Source organism: Tetrao urogallus, assembly GCF_951394365.1.
Source record: "Tetrao urogallus genome assembly, chromosome: 3".
Classification (NCBI taxonomy): Eukaryota; Metazoa; Chordata; class Aves; order Galliformes; family Phasianidae; genus Tetrao; species Tetrao urogallus.
Genome location: NC_136815.1, coordinates 79012496 through 79033191, shown reverse-complemented (window position 1 = coordinate 79033191; position 20696 = coordinate 79012496). Strand labels below are relative to the sequence as shown.

Below are 20696 nucleotides of genomic sequence, written 5' to 3'. Positions count from 1 at the left end.
TGCTTCCCGCAGAAAACGACAGCGCAGACGCTCCCCACTCACCCAACCGAGCACAAACGTTGCCCCGACCTCTGCCCCGCCCTTCTCCCGGAAGTTTTTGCCCAGCCACGGGCCGCCTATCGTGGGGGAGCGGGTTGGAGTTGAGCTGCGGACGGCGGCCCAGAGCCCTTCCCCGCGGCGGTGGGAGGCGGCGGCCATCTTGGCTCGGAGCCGTTCGTGCCTTCGCGGTGCTCGCCTCGCTGCCTGATTTCCCCTTCTGCCTCCCCCTCCTGGTAGAGCCGACAGAAAGCACCACTAAGCTGCGAGGGATCGTTTATTAGTAGTACTGCTACGTTTGAAGCAGGCGCTGCTTTGTGTAAAGTCAGCAGCGTGGGTCAGGCTCTTCTGCCACACCTGTGACTGTGAGAGGAAGCAGCCCGCGTGGAGCGTGTGCTTGTTATTTCTTCGGGGCAGTCAGTGGAATGGAGGTGAACTGGTGAAGGCTTCAGCTTGGGCTGTGTTTGCGTCTGTAACGCAAAGAGCCAGTGAAAAGCTAAAGAGGAGCAGGGGCTAATTGTGGCAGGGCGGGAGTGTGAAGATGCATCTGAATCAGGTGCTCTGCTTGTGCGAGTGAAGAGAGTGCCTCGTTCGTATGCGCTGCACCCACAGGCACGGCTGTAGCTATCTGGAGTAGCTGAAGCTTTGCCTCAGGCTGTGGAATATGCATAGAAAGAATGCAGGTCTCAGTCCCCTCAGCTGCAGCAGGAGTATGGAGCTCTGCCCCTGAGCTGGCAAGCCAGCATCTCTTGCTCTGTAGAGCAGGGAGTAACTCTAAGGTGAGCAGAGTCTGCCAAAGAAGAGGATAGTTTTGGATTTGTTGTGTCTGATGAAGAAGAGAAAAGGGTGGTTGGCTTTAAAAGTTACTCTAGGTGTTCTTGACCTCATCACCAGGACACCTGTGGCAGCTGCTGCCTCAGTACCTTCTTCATTGACCTCCACAAAAGCTTTGTGAATAACTTTTGATATGAAGAGATCCTTCTTTGCTGACATCCTTGTGAAATCAGCCTGAACAGGGTCAAAAGCATTTTGGATCCCCATGTTGCTCAAAGTGGACGTAAGGTCATAATTTTCTTCCATCTTCAACTTGGGCAGGTAGAGTTCAACTTCGACTTTCATCATCGTGGCTGAGTTTGACCATTCAGCTAATTTTTCGTGGGTCAGCTCTCTTTCTACCTGCAATGAATTTTAGAAGAATACAGTTATGATACAACAGGAAAAAATAAGGCATGCACACATTGGTGTCTAATGCTCTATATTTAAAAGGTCCAACTACCGGCTGTGGGTGCAGCTGAATATCCACTAGGATATGGTCCTGCATAGTTCTGAGTGATCTATACTCCTATTTATTTCCTTAAATGCAGTGAGGTGTAGAGTGAACCTTCCAAATAATCCATTATTTTGGAAGCAGATGTGAGAAGTATTGCTTTTATGCAGTGTCCAGTTTAACCATATTAATAAGTGCGTGGTATGTGTGAATATATAAGGTATTTCTCTTAGTAGCGCTAAGTGGAATGCGTGGAACCTCAAGAACAAATAAAAAGATGTTTGCCTGATGTATTTAGATTCAGAAGCTAATCTCAGCATGATCATGAGTGGCTGTTCATACCTCATGGGTCAAGGTAGTCAGCACTGAATTTGAGAAGCAGCATTACAAAATATAAGGTGGAAATCCGGACTGCAGATGACATAAAATTGATGAGTAGAGCTCTCAGAAGATTAATTCTAGGACATGGTGGTTTAGACTTGGTTCTTGCTTTCATTATTCTGCTGTTCTGGAGGTAGAAAAGGAGGCACCAAATATGCTGAGGGAGTATACTTTTTTTAGATGTGTCGTCAGGTAGATTAATATGTTTGCATCATTAACATGACCCGAAACCTAGACTGAGAAATCATTGTGTCATTTGAAGTTCATTCTTCCTCACTGTTTTCATTGATTTCTGTTGGTGCTTTGTAGTGCATGTGATGCAGTATGTCAGTTTTACCTGCTCCAGCCCAGTAGTGTTATCACTGATGTCATCTGGTAGGAGTATGAACATGCTGACTTCATTTTCCACATACGGCAGCTCAATAATTTTGAAATTCATTGTTTGTTCATGGAGTATCAAAAATGTATCTCTCAGAAACATCATCTGTATTGGTTTAGTCTTGGTCTGTGAAATGATTCAGATGTTTAAAAAAAAAAAAAGAAAAAAAGAAAAAAAAAGAAAAAAAAAGAAAAAAAAAGAAAAAAAAAGAAAAAAGAAAAAGTTTACTTTTTTCCATAAGGTGAATGGTAAAGAATACTTGCTTTGCTGAACTGAAGGCAAAAAAATTGTAAACAAGTATAAGACTCAGCATCATTTAAATACTTCTCCAGTGCCATTTCTCCTGTTTTAAAGTCACAGAGATCTTCCAAAATTACATGCAATGTATTTTCACTCTTTTGAAAGAGTTAGCTTTGATAGGCAAGTAACTACTTTGTGTGTTTCAAGTTTTTCCCAAAACTTTACATTTCTCGAGTGAATATGTTGATTGGGAGGAAAAAAAATCCAGACTTTCATTCTCTGGATGTCATCAGCTCTTTTGCATACTTCCAGACAGTGCTGATTGATTGAATTTACTTATGAACCATATTTGCTGTGACCGCTGCTAGCTTTTTCTCTTTCCCAAACTGTAGGAGTTTGGATTACTAAAAGAAATTATATTACACAATAATCTTCTGAACTGTTATGCTGTATTATGTTCAGAGACCAGTGATGTATCCACTCTCTCTTTTCCATTGTTACAGAAGTGCAAAAGCTTATCTGTTAGCAGGCTTTGCTATCAGCCACCCTGTGAATGAAACTCTTTCTGTGCACCACGTTCGATTACAGGTCCTAAAACTGCACATGTAGCGTAGTAGGTTTCAGATAACACAACCACAGTATCGACACAGTTGCTTGACATCACCAGGCATACAGAAGGTGTTTGCACTCATAATCTATGTCAAACAAGGTAAGTGTTTCGATTGAAAATTCTTTTTGCTCACCTTTGACACAAGCCAAAAATATGCATGCTGTCAGTTACTGGGAATTGTCTGAGCACAATCACGGAAATACTGTAAGCTTGGTTGTGCCCACAGTGCGTGATGAACACATCATCCGTGTGCACCTGATTAGAATGACAAACCCTCTTAGAAATTCCCCATGAGGTTCTACGCAATGGGCAGGGTATTTGGAAAGAACATAGAGTTTAGATTAGTTGAGCTCAGATTATACAGCCTCTGTCTGAAAGGCATTAAAGAGACCTAGGTGTCCAAGTACTGCTCTCAGAAGTAACTGAATTTCTTCTGAAAATGGTATCTCAGTACTTAGAGAAATCTCGTCTTGTCCTTAAGCTGCTTAACCATGGTGTTTTCAATTATTTTGGTTCCAAGAAGTTACTAACTTACCTGAAAATCCATTCTTGTGCATCTGTGTAAGTGAGACTGTTGATTTATTTTCAGTGTTGCTGTTCTCAGAGTTTATACCATCTGCTTCTACTATGAGTGCTGTTGCAGTGGCGCGTGAAATGCACATGAAATATTTAGGGAATTCTTGTTCTGCAATAATAGACATTTTGAAGGAATTTACCTTGCTTAATCTGAAGGGCATCTCACATGTATCTTTTTTCAGAAATCTCTTTTCCCAGTTTCCTTTGAAGTAAATAGCATTTACTAAGACCAACATAGTATGAGAATCAAGAGATCCTGCAGGTAGCAGATTCTGGATCTTCCCTTAAAAATCAATCAAATAGAACTGTTAATTCAGTATGACTGCACGACTCACCAGTTTCAGATGTGCTTTCTCTGTGCCTAGCTATCTAGCAAAAGTGTTTGCACTGAGATTTTTCCCCTGTACATTTTTCATGGTGTACGTATATAAAAGGCTTTTGAAGCATCACTATTTTTAAAAACATTTATTTCAGTTTTAGTAGTAAAAGATGTTAAGTGTGTAAAGCTTTTGTGAAGAAGAGCTTCTGTGAAGTTAGCTGCAACCAGTAGAAGCTTGCAGAAATAAAACTTCATTAATCAGAGGGGACTCATCCAGTATCTGCTTTTGCTTCCTTGTGAACAGAAATAATTCAGAAGAGGATATGATGTGAAGAGTCAAGGGAAAGGCTTTGCAAGGGGCAACAGTTAGTTTTGGTGGTAGGCATCCTTCAAGACATTTAACTGCAATTTATTCATCCTTTCCCCCCAGTTTCTATCCTTTATGGATCCTTTACTGCAAGAGCAATTCAAGTGGAAACGCAAATGATTTTGAAGTCAGAGAAGAAAAAGCTGCAAAAGCAATACTTACTCTCAGTTTCGTTTTCAACCCAGGAATTGATCTGTGCTCTGGCTTGTTCCACATCTGTCTTAAAGTTCACAGCTTGTGGCTTTGCTTGGTAGTATTTTGTGATGAGTTCTAAAAATTTCTGAACGATAGAAATGGAAAATGTGTGCGTATATAGTTAAATTTAAGCACAAAAATAGTAAAAAAGATAATTTCAACAGATAATGCAATCTACTAATAGAGACTTGAAGAAAATGTAATTCATCTGAAACTAGATAACTCTTAAAATAAATTCTGATACATTCTATGATGATGGCCACTGAGATGATCAGAGGGCTGGAGCACCTCTCCTATGAAGAAAGGCTGAGGGAACTGGGCTTGTTTAGCTTGGAGAAGAGAAGGCTCTGCGGAGACCTCATTGTGGCCTTCCAGTACTTGAAGGGAGTGTATAAGCAGGGGGGGGAACAGCTGTTTACAAGGTTGGACTGTGATAGGATGAAGGGGAATGGTTTTAAACTGAGATAGGGGAGGTTTATGTTAGATTTTAGGGGAAAGTTTTTCACACAGAGGGTGGTGAGGCACTGGAACAGGTTGCCCAAGGAGGTTGTGGATGCCCCATCCGTGGAGGCATTCAAGGCCAGGCTGGATGTGGCTCTGGGCAGCCTGGTCTGGTGGTTGGCAATCCTGCATGTAGCAGGGGGTTGAAACTGGATGATCTTTGTGATCCTTTTCAACCCAGGCTATTCTATGATTATGATTCTATATTAAATAATAAGCAAGGACTGCTCAAAGTTCAGTATTTGTGTTTCACAGAAAACAGTACTTCAAATTTTTGTGTTTTAAATCCAATGTGCAAATTTGCAATTTTGAGATCCCATGAAATAAACATTCTATACTTTAAAAAAAAAAAAAATTTTTTTTGATTTCTCAGAAGAACTTGAAGTGTATGTGTGTATTATGTTTTATGATATTCAGTACAAGAGGAAGAATAGCCTCACATACACTTAAACAATGTTTTAAGATTTGCTTCAGTCAAGGAAGCTGCCAAGAGTTTGTGAGGTCAATAGAGGGTCAGACATAAAGGGAATGTGATGGTAGAATAAACTAGAACTGACTTTTACACTGCTGTCTTCTGTGAAGTTGTTCATGGAAATTCCCAGCAGGAAATTCCTTGATTTGTCTTAAACCATAGTTACACAAAATTATGTAGAATGTGAGCAACGAGCATTCAGTAGGGCTGATTTAATTTAATGACTGAGTAATTACTCAGGAGACTAAAACTACCTCCAAGATGAAAGAACGGTAACCTCATTTAACAGTACCTTCCAAGGAGCTGGAAGGTGATTAATACAATGTCATTTCTTAAAAAGATTTCAAAGATACAGGGAATTACAAACTCATGAGTCTGCTCAGGGCAAATGAGTGAGCGGGCCTACTGGGCACGTAGATGAGCATGATGTATTGAAACAGCATTCTGTAATAGGAAGTCCTACATCACAAATCTTTTGGAGGTTTTTGAAGGTGACAAGAAGCCTACAAATGACAAGGTCAAACCACTACAGCCAATTTGGATTACCAAAAGGCATTTTGGAAGACCTTCTCACCAAAGGCTTTTGAAGAAGCTGAGTATCCATGGGACCGCAGAGAAAGGTCTTGTTTAAAAGGCTGGAAACTAAGAGAAGGAGGAAAGAGATTTCTGTAGTTCAGCTGTAGAACTCTTACAGTTCTAAAGGCTGCAGTAAATTTAAAAGGCAGAACATTTGGGAAATTGTGATTGTCAGATATGTATGTCAAATGCTCTTTCTGTAAAAATATTCTTAAGCAGAAATGTTCAACTCACAGGCAGTAATGGGTAGGTCTTGTCCTCAAACAGTTGGTTAGCGCTTTTCAGTAAGTAAGTGTTTCTAGGTCTGTTGATGGCAGAAAGGAATTCTTTGAAGCCAGAGTGGATGTTTTCAGTTTCCTCATACTCAGCACCCTTGGAAAGAGGCACCAATTAGTACGGAAATATTTATGTCTGAAGCGTTACACCTTCTGTGGTTATTTAAAATCCCCAGATCATTTCAATTTAGAAAGTGTGTGCAGGGATGGAGTTGTCGTAGGCTATCTGTCACTTTTGCAGCACTGTGCGTAACTGGATAAAATGTTTTATGCCTCTGGGGTTATGATTTCATTCTGTGGAGCTGCTTACACCTTTGAGGACACCAGCTGTCCTCAGATGGTGCACCCAGGATCATCATTGAGTCACCTCGTTTCATTCACACTCAAGCCTAATTTTGATTATTACAAAAATCATTAAGGCAGCATTGCAGCTTTTGAGGAGCTTCTCTGTTCAGACAGGCACTAATGTCAGGAAATGGAGTTGATTCGGATTTTCTGTTTGATGTGAATTTTGCTGTTGCTGTTTGGAATTTGGAAGGAACCTGTCCAGAATGTGGGTGTTGATGGTTTTAGAGCAGGATCTTTCTTGTCAGCTGTGGCTTTGGTACTATGGGGTTAAGCTGCTTGTCCCCTGCTCCCTATGAGCCAATTCAGTATAATTGCCTGCTCTGTGGCAAATACCATGCACTACATGTGAGACACTGAGATTCTTTGCTGCTGGTGCATGGGGACTTGTCGTAAGATTGGTGAGGAGGCATTCCTTGCTCTGGTATTTTTTCACGCTAGCTGAGATACAGGCTTCCAGAAAGAACATGTGGGGAAGAAATTGGTAGTCAGAGAACAGAATAGAAGATAGGTTTTGCAAGGCAATGGGAATATAGTGAAGAGGTCATGGAGAGAAGTGTCTGGAGGACTTCACCAGGCAGACCTTGCTACAACTTACAAAGGCAGTGAGTAGCTAAAATGAATGTGGACATAACGCTTTATCTTGAATATTAATCCAGATGGAGAATGGTGTAACCGCTCCTTTTTATTTCCAGTTTTTCTATCTTGGTTTCTTTGAGCTCTCCTTTAATTTCTGTGCTAAAGAAATGCAGCTTGTTTGAGTTTACAGACAGGCTTAAGGAGTCCATTTGAGAAAAAAAAAAAGTTCTGTGCAGTTCATCCTGCTGTCAAGTCTTTGTGGAGCTGATGAGCAAGGGTGAATCAGTGTGTTAGCTGAGAGGGGAATTTTGTTTGTCTGATGTGTGATGCATGGCAGAGTTGGAACAGAGTTTAGGAGGGCAGGAGTGGAGTCAAATGTGAAGGCAATGGCTGTTTTACAGTCTGGAAAAAAAAATAATCCTGAAGTTAGTAGGAATATTAGTTATTCCTATTGCCATAGACCAACTAAAAGCAAGTAACAAATGTGAAAGTCAATCAGTGTCTCTGTTCTGCTTTGAAGTTCTGAGTTCGTGAGTTTTGCAGTAATATTACCTGCTTGTTCACATTTTTTATGTATAGTTCTTACTGAAATAGGACAGTGGGTATAGACAAATTTTAGAAGGTTAAGGCAGTGGTGCTGAGCTATCCCATTCTCAGCAACTTGTTTCTGTGAGTCTTGTCGAAATAAATACCATGTCTCTTTTCTTTGGTCTCCCCAGAGAAGGTGCTGTCCTCTCAGAAGGGCTTTCTTCTCTTGCAGTCTGGTTAAAATGAAGAACCTGTGGCAGTGATAGATTTTCCTAAGAACGGTTTGTTCTGTGAAGATAAAAGTGCTCTAATGTTATGTAATGATGTTAGTTTTCTACTTAGGATAATTTAGCAATTGTACCCTATAATTCTTTTAAAGTTATAGAGAACAAGACCTTACTCCAGACTTAGATTCTACAACCATACCATAATTATATAAATTTTAGTCATATTCACTACTTAACAACATATCAATATGATTGCTCAGACATGAATTTATTTGGAAAAATGGTCAAGTCATGCTTAGCAATGTGAAATTTGTTTTCAGATCATTGTCAGTCAGAACAAACAACACAGTGTGATTCAGAGTCTTACTATTGGGGCACACCAATGTACAACTCAAGTACATTGCACACAGAAATGCATATGTGAATGCATATAATCTAGGAGTACAACACTGAAATTTTTGCAAAAGTCGTAAGTGGTATCATATTTTCATTTCTAGTATACTCCCATTATTCACAGAATAACAGAATGGCTTGGGTTGAAAGGGACCCCAAGGATCATCAAGCTCCAATCCCCCTGCCACATGCAGGGCCACCAGCCTCCACATGTAATACTAGACCAGGCTGCCCAGGGCTCCATCCAACCTGGCCTTGAACACCTCCAGGGAAGGGGCACAGCCTCACTGGGCAGCCTGTTACAGCACCTCACCACTCTCTATGAAGAACTTCCCCCTGATATCCAGTCTAAACCATTCCTTCTTCATGGGTGTATTGTCTTATTTATGGACTAACCATGTCACAAGCAAAGAAAGATGTTGCTGCTGTGCAGCCAAGCTTGGGTTCAGAGAGCTTACTGACTAGGTGTGGAGAATAAGAATGTCTCTAATGTCACTAACTTCACTCTGCCAGACCAATTGTATTGCTCTGCCAACTGTAAGTGTAAGCTGAATGTAGAAGTAGAGAAGGGAGCTCTTGGAAGTAAATTGTAAGAACAGTGCCCTGCAGGACTGCATGCAGTGTTATTTCTTGCAGCCAACATGATAACAAATCGCTGTTCTCTCATGTTGCTCCTTTTTGTTCCGTGTAGGCAGGTGAATAATGCAAGTCATGTGGGAGCCAGCTTTAAGGTGATGATACACTGCTGATTTCAGAGCTTACCTTTGCTATCTGCATTGCTGTGTCACCTTTTGCACCTAGATGGACCATAGCGAGAGCAGTTGCAATACTCCAAGGAGCAAAGAAAATGTTTTGTCCTTTGGATGTTTCATCCAGCTTTCTGTAAAGGTCCACAGTGAAGCTGTTGGTTGATGCTGAGAAGGGCTCCATCGGTGCAGCCTGAGTCAGATGATGAGCAGAGAAGGGTGATGACTGCTTCTTCATATTTTAAAAAATGGGAAATTGCTGGTGGGAAATTGCCTGCACCCTTGTAAAACACACTGTTGGGATGGCCCTATCATGGCCAAAATGCCAAGTACAGTCAGATAGTAAGTCTCTTTAAGACCTGCGCTATTTCTCCCTTTCCCATCACTCTCAAATATTTATATTTTTATTTCAGCTCTTTTCACTTACTCATCATCAGATAAACACTATTTTAGTTAGGAATGTTTTCACAAACCAAAATTGTTTTTAAAAAGCATTTACTGAAGTTTCACAGGATTATTCTTGCGTTCTGTGGGAGTGAAATAGAAATATTTCCCACTGTGCTGCTCTGAGCTTTTATTCCTGTTTCCTTAAACTTCATTCTTTTCTGCTGAAAGAAGTATTGTGAATTGATGCCATTTGTCACATGCTTTAGAAGGCTGGTGGAGATCTGTAGATTGTTATTTGATCTTTGTGAACATAGGCCTACATTTGTCAACTGTAGCTGGATTTGTTAATGACTGTTCTTCAGGTCAACTCTTGTGTCTTGCATACAACTCCAAACAGTTCCCATTTTAAGCAATAGCTCTGCTCTGGTTTCATGCTGGTTTATGAGAACCTGCAGATTTCCCCTTCTCTTTCTGCTTCTGTCTTTATGGAACAAAATCAAAGATAATAACAAGAACATAGAAACCCCAGGGTTGATGTAGTTTTTCATACCTGGATCCAGAACATGGTTCTAACATATTTTTGATGGATTTAGTACTGTTGACAAATATTAGGATAAATTCAGAAATTTCCACTGTCAGTGCAGGATTGCACCGAGTGACAGACTAAGCATTAGGTCAGTGTAAATGACTGGAATTTTCATTCCTGCTTCACTCACAATTTGCATGCTTACATCACAAGCAGCAAGCAGCAGTCCCCAAAACCATCTGCTGTTCAGTCTTAGAGATAGCTGGAGCTTTTCGGATTCTTAAATTTATTTCAAAGCTTCCCAGAGCTCCAAAACAGCTTTGAATCATTCTCAGGTGTGCTTTGGAGGTGATTGCCCTGCAGCCTAGCTCATACCTTAAGCATTTTACCTTAAGCCTGGTATTTCTTACCGCTGTGCCTGGAGGAGCTCATCAGCTAGATATTCCCAGAGCATATTGAGGGAACTGGGCTGAGTTGAATGTTTTTGCTTAAAGAATTTCAGGCCAGTATCTCCACTATTGCCAGAGCATGTCAGAACTGAATCTGCACACAGCAATCAAGCATTTCTGGGGCTCGAGTATGTGTGTTTGTATGAACACTGCTTGTCTAATAGCTGCTTTGCTCACCCTGGAAAGGAAAAGGCTGGATGCTGATCCAGTGATTATTTAACATGAATAAAGCAGAGGCTTGAATAGTGCTGATTGTCTAAAACACTGCAGTGTGGAGTCACGCAGTCACGTGTGTTCAACTCTGGGATCAGTAGGAGTGCATTATCATCTGCATTCTGTGTTCAGTCCTCTGATCCTAAATCAACTGGTAGCCTGGTGATTAGGGCACCCTGCCTGCAAGTGAGGACACTTTTTGGCACTCAAGCTGTGTAGGTTTTGCCCAGTCTGGATGTGCATCCTGAACACTGTGCCCTTTGTGCAGTATTTTCCTAAAGGCATGTTTGCATGAAGAGTTGAATGCTCCATTTCCCTGCATGATATTTTAGTTACCATTTAGCCACTCCATTCTGGAGAATGTATAAGCATTTTTAAGACTGCCAAAATAAAGCTGGTTATTTAGATATAAATATTTACACTACCTGAAATCCTGCGAGAGAGGGAAGAGTTAAGATGTTGCTTCAGTCAGGATCTGTGGCGGTCTGTGAGGCAATGAATACTTTAGGAAGTGTAGAAATGGTTGCACCTCCCTTCTCTTCCCAACATCCTCTTGTTGTATTAATGTGCCTGTTCCCTCATTTATTCCCATTTCTTTTCTCCATCACTGCTTTTCAGAATTATAGAGAGAGATGAAGGGAGAGAGGCCAATTCAAAACCACTGTTAGTTGGTGCATGTCCTAAAACATGAAGCCCAGTATGCTTTTTTCCCAGTGGTCCCCTTCACAACCTTTCTGCAAGCATGTAGGAATTGTAGGAAAGAATAGAGTCACAGTGCATTGACGAGGGCCACATTGAAATAATTTTACAGTTTGCTCATCTTTTTACTCTATGAACTAGGGAATTAAGAGAAGCTAATTTCAAGGATTTGGCTGAAAAGGAGAACTGAGGTAGGCTGTTGGTGTCAGCCATCCTGTCATTCAGCCTAATAACCTACAGGCCCTGCTCTGTGCCAAGCTTATTATGTTCTAGGAACGGAGGAAGTTTGGGCCACTGCAAAGCTGCTTGGAAGCTCTGCTTGTAATTATTTTATTTACTGAAACTGTTTGTTGTTTTGTAGTAAAGAGTAGAAGTAGCAGATTGTGTGAGATCAGAGATCAGTAAAGATTTAATGCAAGACAGTTATCTGTATATATGCATTTTATTTTAACCAATGTAATTGGTTACTAAAACTGTCATTAGCAATTCCAGTTTTTATCTACATGACTTGGATTAAATGCATCGATCCATTCCTTTTGCAATCCTTATCTATATTTTCTACTACATGTTTGGTTACTTAGGAGTGCTTTAGGAATGCCCACAGTTATGACACACGCAGAGTAAACCAGTTGCCAGCATGCAGTCATCCTGTGTACAAGAACATTAGTATAAAGAGTACAAAACCATATTTAGAACTAGAACTAAACGTTTATGTTGCTATTCACTTTGAATCTGACTGATACATACGCAGTGCAAGGTTTCAGGAGTGACATATGCCTATCTTCTTTTACATGTTCTCTAAGTGTGCACGTTTTTCATACCTGGAGTATCCATCTCATTTTCTTTCTTCAGACATCTATTGAACACTATTATGTTTTGTTGTATGGTTAAGAAATGTTTTTGCTACATATCTGAAACTGCTATTACCCGTTTGGCTGAATATTTAGGAGAAATAAGAAAGCAGTTAATAGTGATAATTACTGTACTACAAACTACAAAGATTGGCCAAAAATACAGGAAAATTACAAAAGGGTGCCCAAACTGTGTGGACACTCTGTGGTATCTGCTGCAAGATCCTGTTTAGTAAGAGGGAGTAGAGTTTCAAAGGGGAGAAAATATGGGAAAGGAAAAGTGCTCTTGGTTTTGCTGTGCCATGTGGAGGAGAGGAAATAATGGCTTACTGTAAACAGAATGGTAGAAACAATGTGTTGCAGCATCAAAACCCCTGCCTGACTTGCTGGCTACAAATAGGTTGGTCTCTGACAAATGGTCATTAAAAGTTTTCTGATAAAACAAGTTGCTTTTCTTGGGCATTCTAATGAAGTCACCTTTCATCCCCAGCTTTCTCAGTGTGGATGTGAGGTTGTGTCTTTCTGTCTATTCTGTTGTACTCCTATACCTGTGATCAGTTTACTCTGTAGTTTGGTACATCTAGGCATTCACACTTATGCTGGTTAAAAAAACAGTACAGTTTAAAATCAGTGCTGGACTAAGTCCAGTTTTTTACTCTGTGGGAAGTTCCATTCAGCCTTGTCCTACAAGAGAGGAAAGGAGAATAAGTATCACAGTGGTTTCAATAGACCTGTGAGTGACTGGAGTATAAATAATATTTAAGAAGGGATTTTCTTGTTCCAGTTACTGATGGTAAAATAAAAACCTTACAAAGTATTGATACATTTGCATTTTAGTTCTAAAATAGGTTGTATTGTTGCTGGTTTTTTTCTGCATCCAAGCCTTGAGTGCTAAAAATACACCAGCACTGTAACATTCCTTATCTTTATTTTTCCGCACTCTCTCTGCCATTTCTGCTTGTCGTGAGGTCAGTCTACCACAGAGTTGGACACTACTATGAAACTCATGAAGAACAAGGAGATGAAAGTAGTCAGGATTTATATATGAAGGGGAAGTCATGCTTAGCCATCCTGATTGCCTTCTAGGATGAGGCAGCTAGCCAGCTAGCCTCTTTGATGAGGGGAGAATACTCAATGTTGTTTACCTTGACTTTAGAAACTACGTTTAATACTCTTTCCTGTAAGGCTGCCTGAAAGCCTGCCAGGCTGACAAATGATGGGATGGATAAGTGAGCCCAGCCAGGCCCAGAGAGTTGTGATCAGTGGCACGAAGCCCAACTGAAGGCAAGTCTGGTTAACACCAGTACTATTTATACATTCATTAATGACCAGGAGGCTGACACAGAGCATCACCCTCACCAAGTTTGCAGACAGTACAAAACTTGGAGGAGTGGCTGATACACCATCCAACCAGAAGGATTTTGCTGCCATTCAGAAGGACCTGAACAAACTGGAGAATTCCAATTCTTAACTTTTTTTTTTTTTTAATTAAAGTTTTACACCCCATATGCAAGCATTTATCCTCGAGTCCTTGCTATGCTGACTATTCCATCCTGACAATAATTTCTTTGTGTTTTTACTTTTATTGTGTAGTTTTCACTTGTGTGCTTTTCCACACTTTAGTACATTTCTTTGTAAAGCTGAGTCAGTAGCATGCAGCAGGGCTGAACCAAAGTGGGTCCTCAGTGACAGACAGCTGAACCCTGAGCTGGGGGCTACAGGTGAGGGAGGGCACTGAATTCAGAAGCAGCATGGTACAGAGAAGGTGTAGATATACTTTGTTGGGTGGAGGTATGTTTCCAAATAGACTACCTTTTGTTGAGGTGTAGAGTAAGCTGTAATTACAGGTGGAATTTTGCTAAAAGTATATGTTTGTACAGTACTTCCCTCCAGCATTCAGATCTTGTTGCTTGAAATAATGTTCTGTCACATGTGGTAGCTGGATATCATAATGGCTACAAAACTTTATGCGATTCCTATAGGCAAAGGAAAGCACAGCTGCTGCCCTCCTAAGCTAATGGAAGAAACTGATGTTATTAATACAGCAGTGGATGTTTGGAAGCCACTCTTTTGGGCTATTTGCTCTGGTCAGACTTTTATTTCAGCCCTTTCCAAGGGGGGCTGATAATGCAATAAGCAGTGGTTAAAAGTGGAAAACTGATTGCTTACAGTGAAAGAAAGTTCAGATCACAGAATCACAGAATCGTAAGAGTTGGAAGGAACCTCTTGGAGATCCAGTCCAACCCCCTCCTAAAGCTTCCTGCAGCAGGTTGCACAGAAAAGCACAGGCAGGTCTTGAATATCTCTAGAGAAGGATACTCCATAAGCTCTCTGGGCTGCCTGTTCCAGTGCTCTGTCACCCTAAAAATAAAGAAGTACTTCCTAGTGTTTTTATAGAATTTTCTGCATCACAATTTTTGGCTGCTGCCCCTTTTGCTGCACACCACTGGGAAGAGTCTGGGCCCATTCACTTGACTCCTGCACTTTAGATATTTATAAACAATGATGAGATCCACCCCTCAGTCTTTTCTTCTCCAGGCTGAACAGTCTGTGGTGTCTCAACCTTTCTTCCTATGGGAGATGCTCCGGGCCCCCAATCAACTTTGCAGCCCTCCGCTGGACTCTTTTCAGCAGTTCCCTGTCTTTCTTGAACTGAGGAGCCTGGAACTGGGCACAGTCCTCCAGATGTGGCCTTACCAGGGTGGAGTAGATGGGGAGGGTCATCTTGCTTGACTTGCTGGCCTCACTCTTTTCAGTTCACCCCAGAATACCGTTGGCCACCTGGGCCACAAGTGCACACTGTTGGCTCATGGCCAATCTGTTGTCTACCAAGACACCCAGCTTTTTTCTCCTCAGAGGTGTTTTCCAGCAGGCTAGCCCCTGATGTGTACTGATGCATGCAATTATTCCTCCCCGTGTGCTGCACTCTATGCTTTTTCTTGTTGAAGCTCATCAGGTTCCTCTCCACCCAGCTCTCCAGCCGGTCCAGGTCTCACTGAATGGCATTTCAGTCTCCTGGCCTGTCAGGCACTCCTCCCAGCTTAATACTGTCAGCAGACTTGCTGAGGATGCACTCTATTCCTTTATCTAGATTATTGGTGAAGATGCTCAACAAGAACGGGCAAATACCTTAACTCTGTTATCTCATCACAGGTTTTGATTTATTTTGGTGTGTCTAGTAAATGAATAGGATAACATGTTGAACAACAGTGTTTTCAGTGTTGTATGAAATGTAGTGGGAGTAAGACACTGGTTAATCATTAGAGTGTTTCAGCACCTTGTCATTAGTGGTGATGTGATGGTTGGTTTGAAACAGCAAGAGCAGAAATGTGTGTCAGCCATTCATTGTATAGGATGCTCTAAAGGAGCTAGGTGAGTTAGAATCTTGCATAGCACAAACACAGTTCCAAATTCATTTATTATTGTAAATGTAGATCATGGCAAAATAATGAAGTGAAGCATGCATAAAAATCTTATTGGTGTTTCTGTCAATACCAGGACTATCTTAGCTGAAAGGCACTCATAAGTTGCAAATCATACATTTATCAATGATCCAGGTAGCAAGGAAACTGTGCAGATGTTGGCCAGGAAACAGATATAATTACATTAAATTGAAAATGAAAAGCAGATTTGAATTGTTTAGATCACATTTCAATAAGAGGTAGCAATAAGGGATGTTGCTGTAGTTTTCTTGGTCTTATTGCTGGTTGGGATGCTTATCAACATCAGCCTTGAGCATTCAGAGAAATAAGGACAAAATGCAAGGTGAACAGAGGTTAGCAATTATACATCAAGCATTTGCTTTCCATGAAAGGCAATTTCATTAATGTAATGGAAAGAAGCAATAGAGAGACAGTCTTTGAGGCACATGGTGGTGTCTGGGTGCTGCCTTACTTAAGAAAAAAGACATATACTTCTAGTACTTATGGCTATATGGTTGAAGGCTGAGCTTTTAACACTACAGTTCATGTTTTTCCTTTGAAAAGTGAACTTTGGGAGTGAGGAATAATTCATTCTACTGGGCAGCAGAGTCTGCCGAAAAACAGGATTGTTTTGGATTTGTTATGTCTGATGAAGAAGTGGAAAGGGTGATCAGCCTTAAATGTCAGAGCATAGTTGATAGCTGTACTTGTGAGTGTTGTAATTACAGCTGTAGCAGCAGCTGCCTCAGTGCCTTTCTCATCAACTGCAACAAAAGACTGATGAATGACTTTGGAAATAGCCAAATCCCTCTTATCAGTCATCCCGCTAAAATCAGCGTTGAGGCTGAAGGCACTTGTCATGCCCATGTTCTTCAGAGTATCACGGAGGTCATATCTGTCCTCCAGAGAGAACTTAGGCAGGTGCAGATCCACAAGAGTTTCTGTCATCTTCTTTGAATCAGCCCATTCCAACAGCTTCTCAAAGGTGAGTTCTCTTTCCAGCTAGTGTTTAAGAAATAAGAGGAATTTGATAGTGGCAAGGATAAACCAATAATTAATAAACCAATCATTAATTATGGCTGTCTTTTTTAAAATCAATTTTTAAAACAGTTTTTTAAATGGCATATTTAACATTCAGCTGAAAAACATGAAATATAAATTGCTTTCACTGATGACCAGAGAACAGGCTGCAAAGCAAATGTGATGCATAATGCTGCAAGTTTTTGAGTGCTACTTCTGCCAAATTAATTGCAGAAGAAAGAAAGGGCCATATGGTCATCAGTCTGTCCTTTTTGTTCTGATGACTGAGTGGTGATACAGAATAGATGTAGCATAACTTTTTACCTGCTCAAGACCAGTAGTGCCATCTTTGATGTCGTCAGGAAGTAGGATGAACATACTGAGTTCACGTTTCACATATGGAAGTTCGATCATTTTGAAGTTCATTTTTTCCATGATAAGAACTGGAAATGTATTTTTCATGTACATCATCTTCACGAGCTTGGACTTATTCTGTAAGGTATTTATTTTTCAGTTAGAAATTATTCCTTGAAAAAAGGAATTCCTTGTAAAGAGGAAACTTTCAGAAGCAGTTTCTGTAACAGAGATTTGACATTCTTTTTCCAGGGCTTTTCTTGACTGGACAGTATTGCTGATCTTGTCTCTTGTCCCAGAGTATTTTGCTGGGGACTGAGCTAACTGATTTTCTCTTTTCCCCAGAACATGCACATCAGCCCACAGAGGAGAGAGGAAGGGAGCCGGAAACGTCAGCAAGAATTAGGGGGAGGGAGCATTCATGGCATACAGCCACCCAACACCACAGCAGTGAAACAGCTCTGGTGTAAGAGGATAAATGTTATGCAGCCTTTTTGTGATCTCCTCTCTATGGCAACATTACTTCTAATCTCACTCAGCCATGCACCCATCCAGTGGAGCTGTGCTGCTGCAGCTGTTCACAGTTGGACTGTGCAGCACAGAGGTGTGGGTACTGTGCTCATCCATAGCATGGCATGCAGTTCCTGTCCAGGAAGCACGGACTCTCAATATCTGATTTTTACAATCTAGCCCTTATACCTCAGTTTTGCAGAAAGGCTTTAAGTGACTCTAGTATTTTTGGAAACTGTGTTCCATCTGGATCTAGTTATCCTTTGCCTGAACAGCATCTTAATTTCCATAAATGTTGGTGAGCTGACCACTGACACATTTTGCTGTAAACAATTTTTCAGAGAGTCTGTTTACCAAAGAATGGCTAAAGGATGGATGAAATAAAAGATGGTAACAGTAGGTGCAGTGTCCAGTCTGCTTGCTGTAAGGACACTAGAGGAGCTTACCTTGCTCAGTCGGAAGGGTTGCATAGATGTGTGTCCTGTCTGAAATTTCACTTCCCATTCTGCCTTGAAGTAAATGGCATTGACCAAAATCAACCTGGTCACGCTTTTCACATCATCCGAACTCAGCAAATTCTTGATTTTACCTTTTAAAATCAGAAAAGTCAGGCTGTACTCCAGAGTAACAAAGTGAGGGAATGTTTTGATTCTTTATCTGCTCTGTTCAACTCCCCCGTTACTGAAAAAGTGCAAGCCTCAGTGCCCTACTCCCTGAATTACTTCCCTGACGTAAACCAGTTAGTCTGTTTGATGTTTGCTGCCCTGTTCTCCTGGCTAGCTGACTGCAATTGGCTCCTGCCTCAAAAAATGCCACAGTCTCATGGCAAGCAACTGGAAGCAGACAGCCATCTACTGCCCATACCAGAAGGCATGACCTGGATGCTACAGTCACAAGTGTGAGAACAGGGTCCCAAAGAGGGCAGCAGGAAGAGGAAGGATGTTGGGGTAGAGCTCAACTTACTGTCTGTTTGTTTTTCCACCCAGGTGTTGATTTCCTTTCTGGTTTGTTCCGGTGCTGTCTTAAAGTTAACCTTGTGTGGCTCTGCCTTATAGTATTTCTTACTGAGCTGTATATATGTCTGGAAAATGGCATATAAAAAGAAAGAAACAAAGAAAGAAGGAAATATTCTGTATTGTACAATATTTTTGTAGTCCAGAAAGTAATTTGTTAGCTCTTGGACTTCTTGTTAACTTTTTGCACATAGGCAACTGCAGAATGTAGCCTTTTGCTCTCTATTGAGCAGTGAGTTAACATTCAAGAAATAACCAAAGGACAAACATTTCCCTTCTCTTATTCTGTCATTCCCACTTTTATTTGGAGAAGGAAAGAATACTGTGCACATCCCCTGGATGTGCTTATTTCAATATCTCATTTTCAATTGTATGTATTGAGGTTCCTAGTGATAAAGCTGTACTGCATGAAAAGGGGTCCTGCATTACAGCCAAATGCATTCTTATAAACTGGGAGAAGCCCAAATGGTGTTTTCCAGTGAAGTTTATCTGGAAACCAAGACTCGTCATCTGTGGCATTTATGGACAGCTTCAAAACTGTTCTATTAATAACAAGTGAATACAATGAATACAGTGCAAAACTTTTTCTTTTTTTTTTGGCAGTTTTTCTTAATCCTCTTTGAAATAAAACCATTCAACTTACAGGCAGCAATGGATAGGTTTTTTCCACATAGATACGGTTGGCACTTCTCAGTGAGTAGGTGTTTCTGGGTTTGTTGAAGGCTGTCAGGAGCTCTTTGAATCCAGAGTGGATGTTTTCAGCTTGCTCATGCTCAGGGTCCTTGGAAAGAGAAACTGTACATTTACCAGTTGCATTTTTTGCATGAAGTTTTTGAAACACGTTAAGGGATAGATGTTGGGGTGGAATTTCTGTTCCTCTCTCTTACTTTTTATCTTTCCAAATTTGCCACCGCTGCAGTTTGCAGGGCTCCGTTTATGACCTGATTAACTGATTTACCATATTGCAAACCTTCCAGACTATCTCAGTGACTTGTGCTTCTATATTTTTGAGTCTGAATGAGTGAAAGGAACTGAAATTGGATGTGTTGCAAAGTATACTGGGTTTTATACTTTAAATATAAAGAGAGCTGTGAACAAGAAATAGTGGACTCTTAAAACTGTTTCCAGACTTTTTAATTCTTATCTTGTGATTTCAGGTCTAACAGATACCATTCTTCTTCTTTTTGGTCTCCCCCGAGAAGGTCTGGCCACAGAAGAGCTTTCAGCTTCCACACCTTTGGTGAAATGAAGAACCTGCAAATAGAGTTTCCAGAGGTAAGAAGTTGGCATGAAAGAATTTGCGTGACCTAAAACCTAATAGAGATAAAATGGTTGTCTTGTTTGGCTCCGTATGATAACTCACTGTGCTATCTTCTGATCTAACTGGGGGGACACTGGAGCTGTAGTACATGTAAATCCCATACAGTAACAAGGAATAGTGTTGCTTCCTTCTGTAAGCATCATCACAGTACTTTTGTCTGCACATTACAAGGCTGAACTCCCTTCCACAGCCATTGCACTCAGCAATAGCAGTGCATTTGTGCAAACCCAAATGTAGTTTTTCCCTATGACAATGGAACAGGGCATCCCAATAACAATTGCTGGGCAGTGTTGAGCATCATAGCTTCACAGAGCTACTTACCTTTGCCATCTCTCGTGCTGTATTGCCTTTTGCAGCCAGATATGTTAGGGCGAGAGCAGATGATATACTCCAAGGGGAAAAGAAAATGTTTTTGTCGCTACTGGTCTCATTCAGCTTGTTGAAAAGATCAACTGTAAAGTTGCCAATTGATGCTGAAACCTGTTCCATTGCTACAGCCTGGAAAGAGGCAACAGACAGAACTGTAGTATTTGAGTGTCTGAAATTATGTATGCAGTGCATATTAGTGAGAAATGTTACATTTGCAATGCAGTGCATAGGTACCTTTTGAAACTAATAGCCTAGCTGTATGTTCTACACATACACATACATGTACATACATGTGCCACCTGCTGGGAGCAGCAATTCCTTTTAGGTTTTTGTTATCCATCTCATAATTCCCTATCATTATAGATGTGTTCTCTTTTATAGATCTGCCCTTTTATTCATGTTTCTTTCTGCCTTTGGTTTTCAAAAAGTGTGTAGATTTGTAAGTTGCATATTTTGTTCATTTTCATTCCTAACTCATTATCAAAGTAATGTTCCCAGGGAAGTTTAAGTAATTTTCGTACATGGGACATCTGAGATTTTCACTACATGA

At 40.8% G+C, this 20696-nt stretch overlaps 2 protein-coding genes across 2 annotated transcripts; both read right to left on the bottom strand.

Annotated features, from left to right (window-relative positions):
* Positions 1-810: 810 nt before the first annotated feature.
* On the bottom strand, positions 811-9196 carry LOC306945085 (heterochromatin-associated protein MENT-like; the record flags this gene model as incomplete). Its single annotated transcript, XM_079533774.1, has 7 exons — positions 811-1212; positions 2022-2189; positions 3630-3772; positions 4338-4455; positions 6154-6291; positions 7811-7897; positions 9029-9196. The coding sequence occupies 7 exons, from the start codon at positions 9194-9196 to the stop codon at positions 811-813; spliced, it is 1224 nt and encodes a 407-aa protein (XP_079389900.1).
* A 6951-nt stretch (positions 9197-16147) lies between these two features.
* On the bottom strand, positions 16148-20266 carry LOC306945084 (heterochromatin-associated protein MENT; the record flags this gene model as incomplete). Its single annotated transcript, XM_079533773.1, has 7 exons — positions 16148-16561; positions 16904-17071; positions 17890-18032; positions 18407-18524; positions 19100-19237; positions 19627-19710; positions 20099-20266. 7 exons carry the CDS (start codon positions 20264-20266, stop codon positions 16148-16150), a joined length of 1233 nt encoding a protein of 410 aa, XP_079389899.1.
* Between the last annotated feature and the right edge of the window lie 430 nt (positions 20267-20696).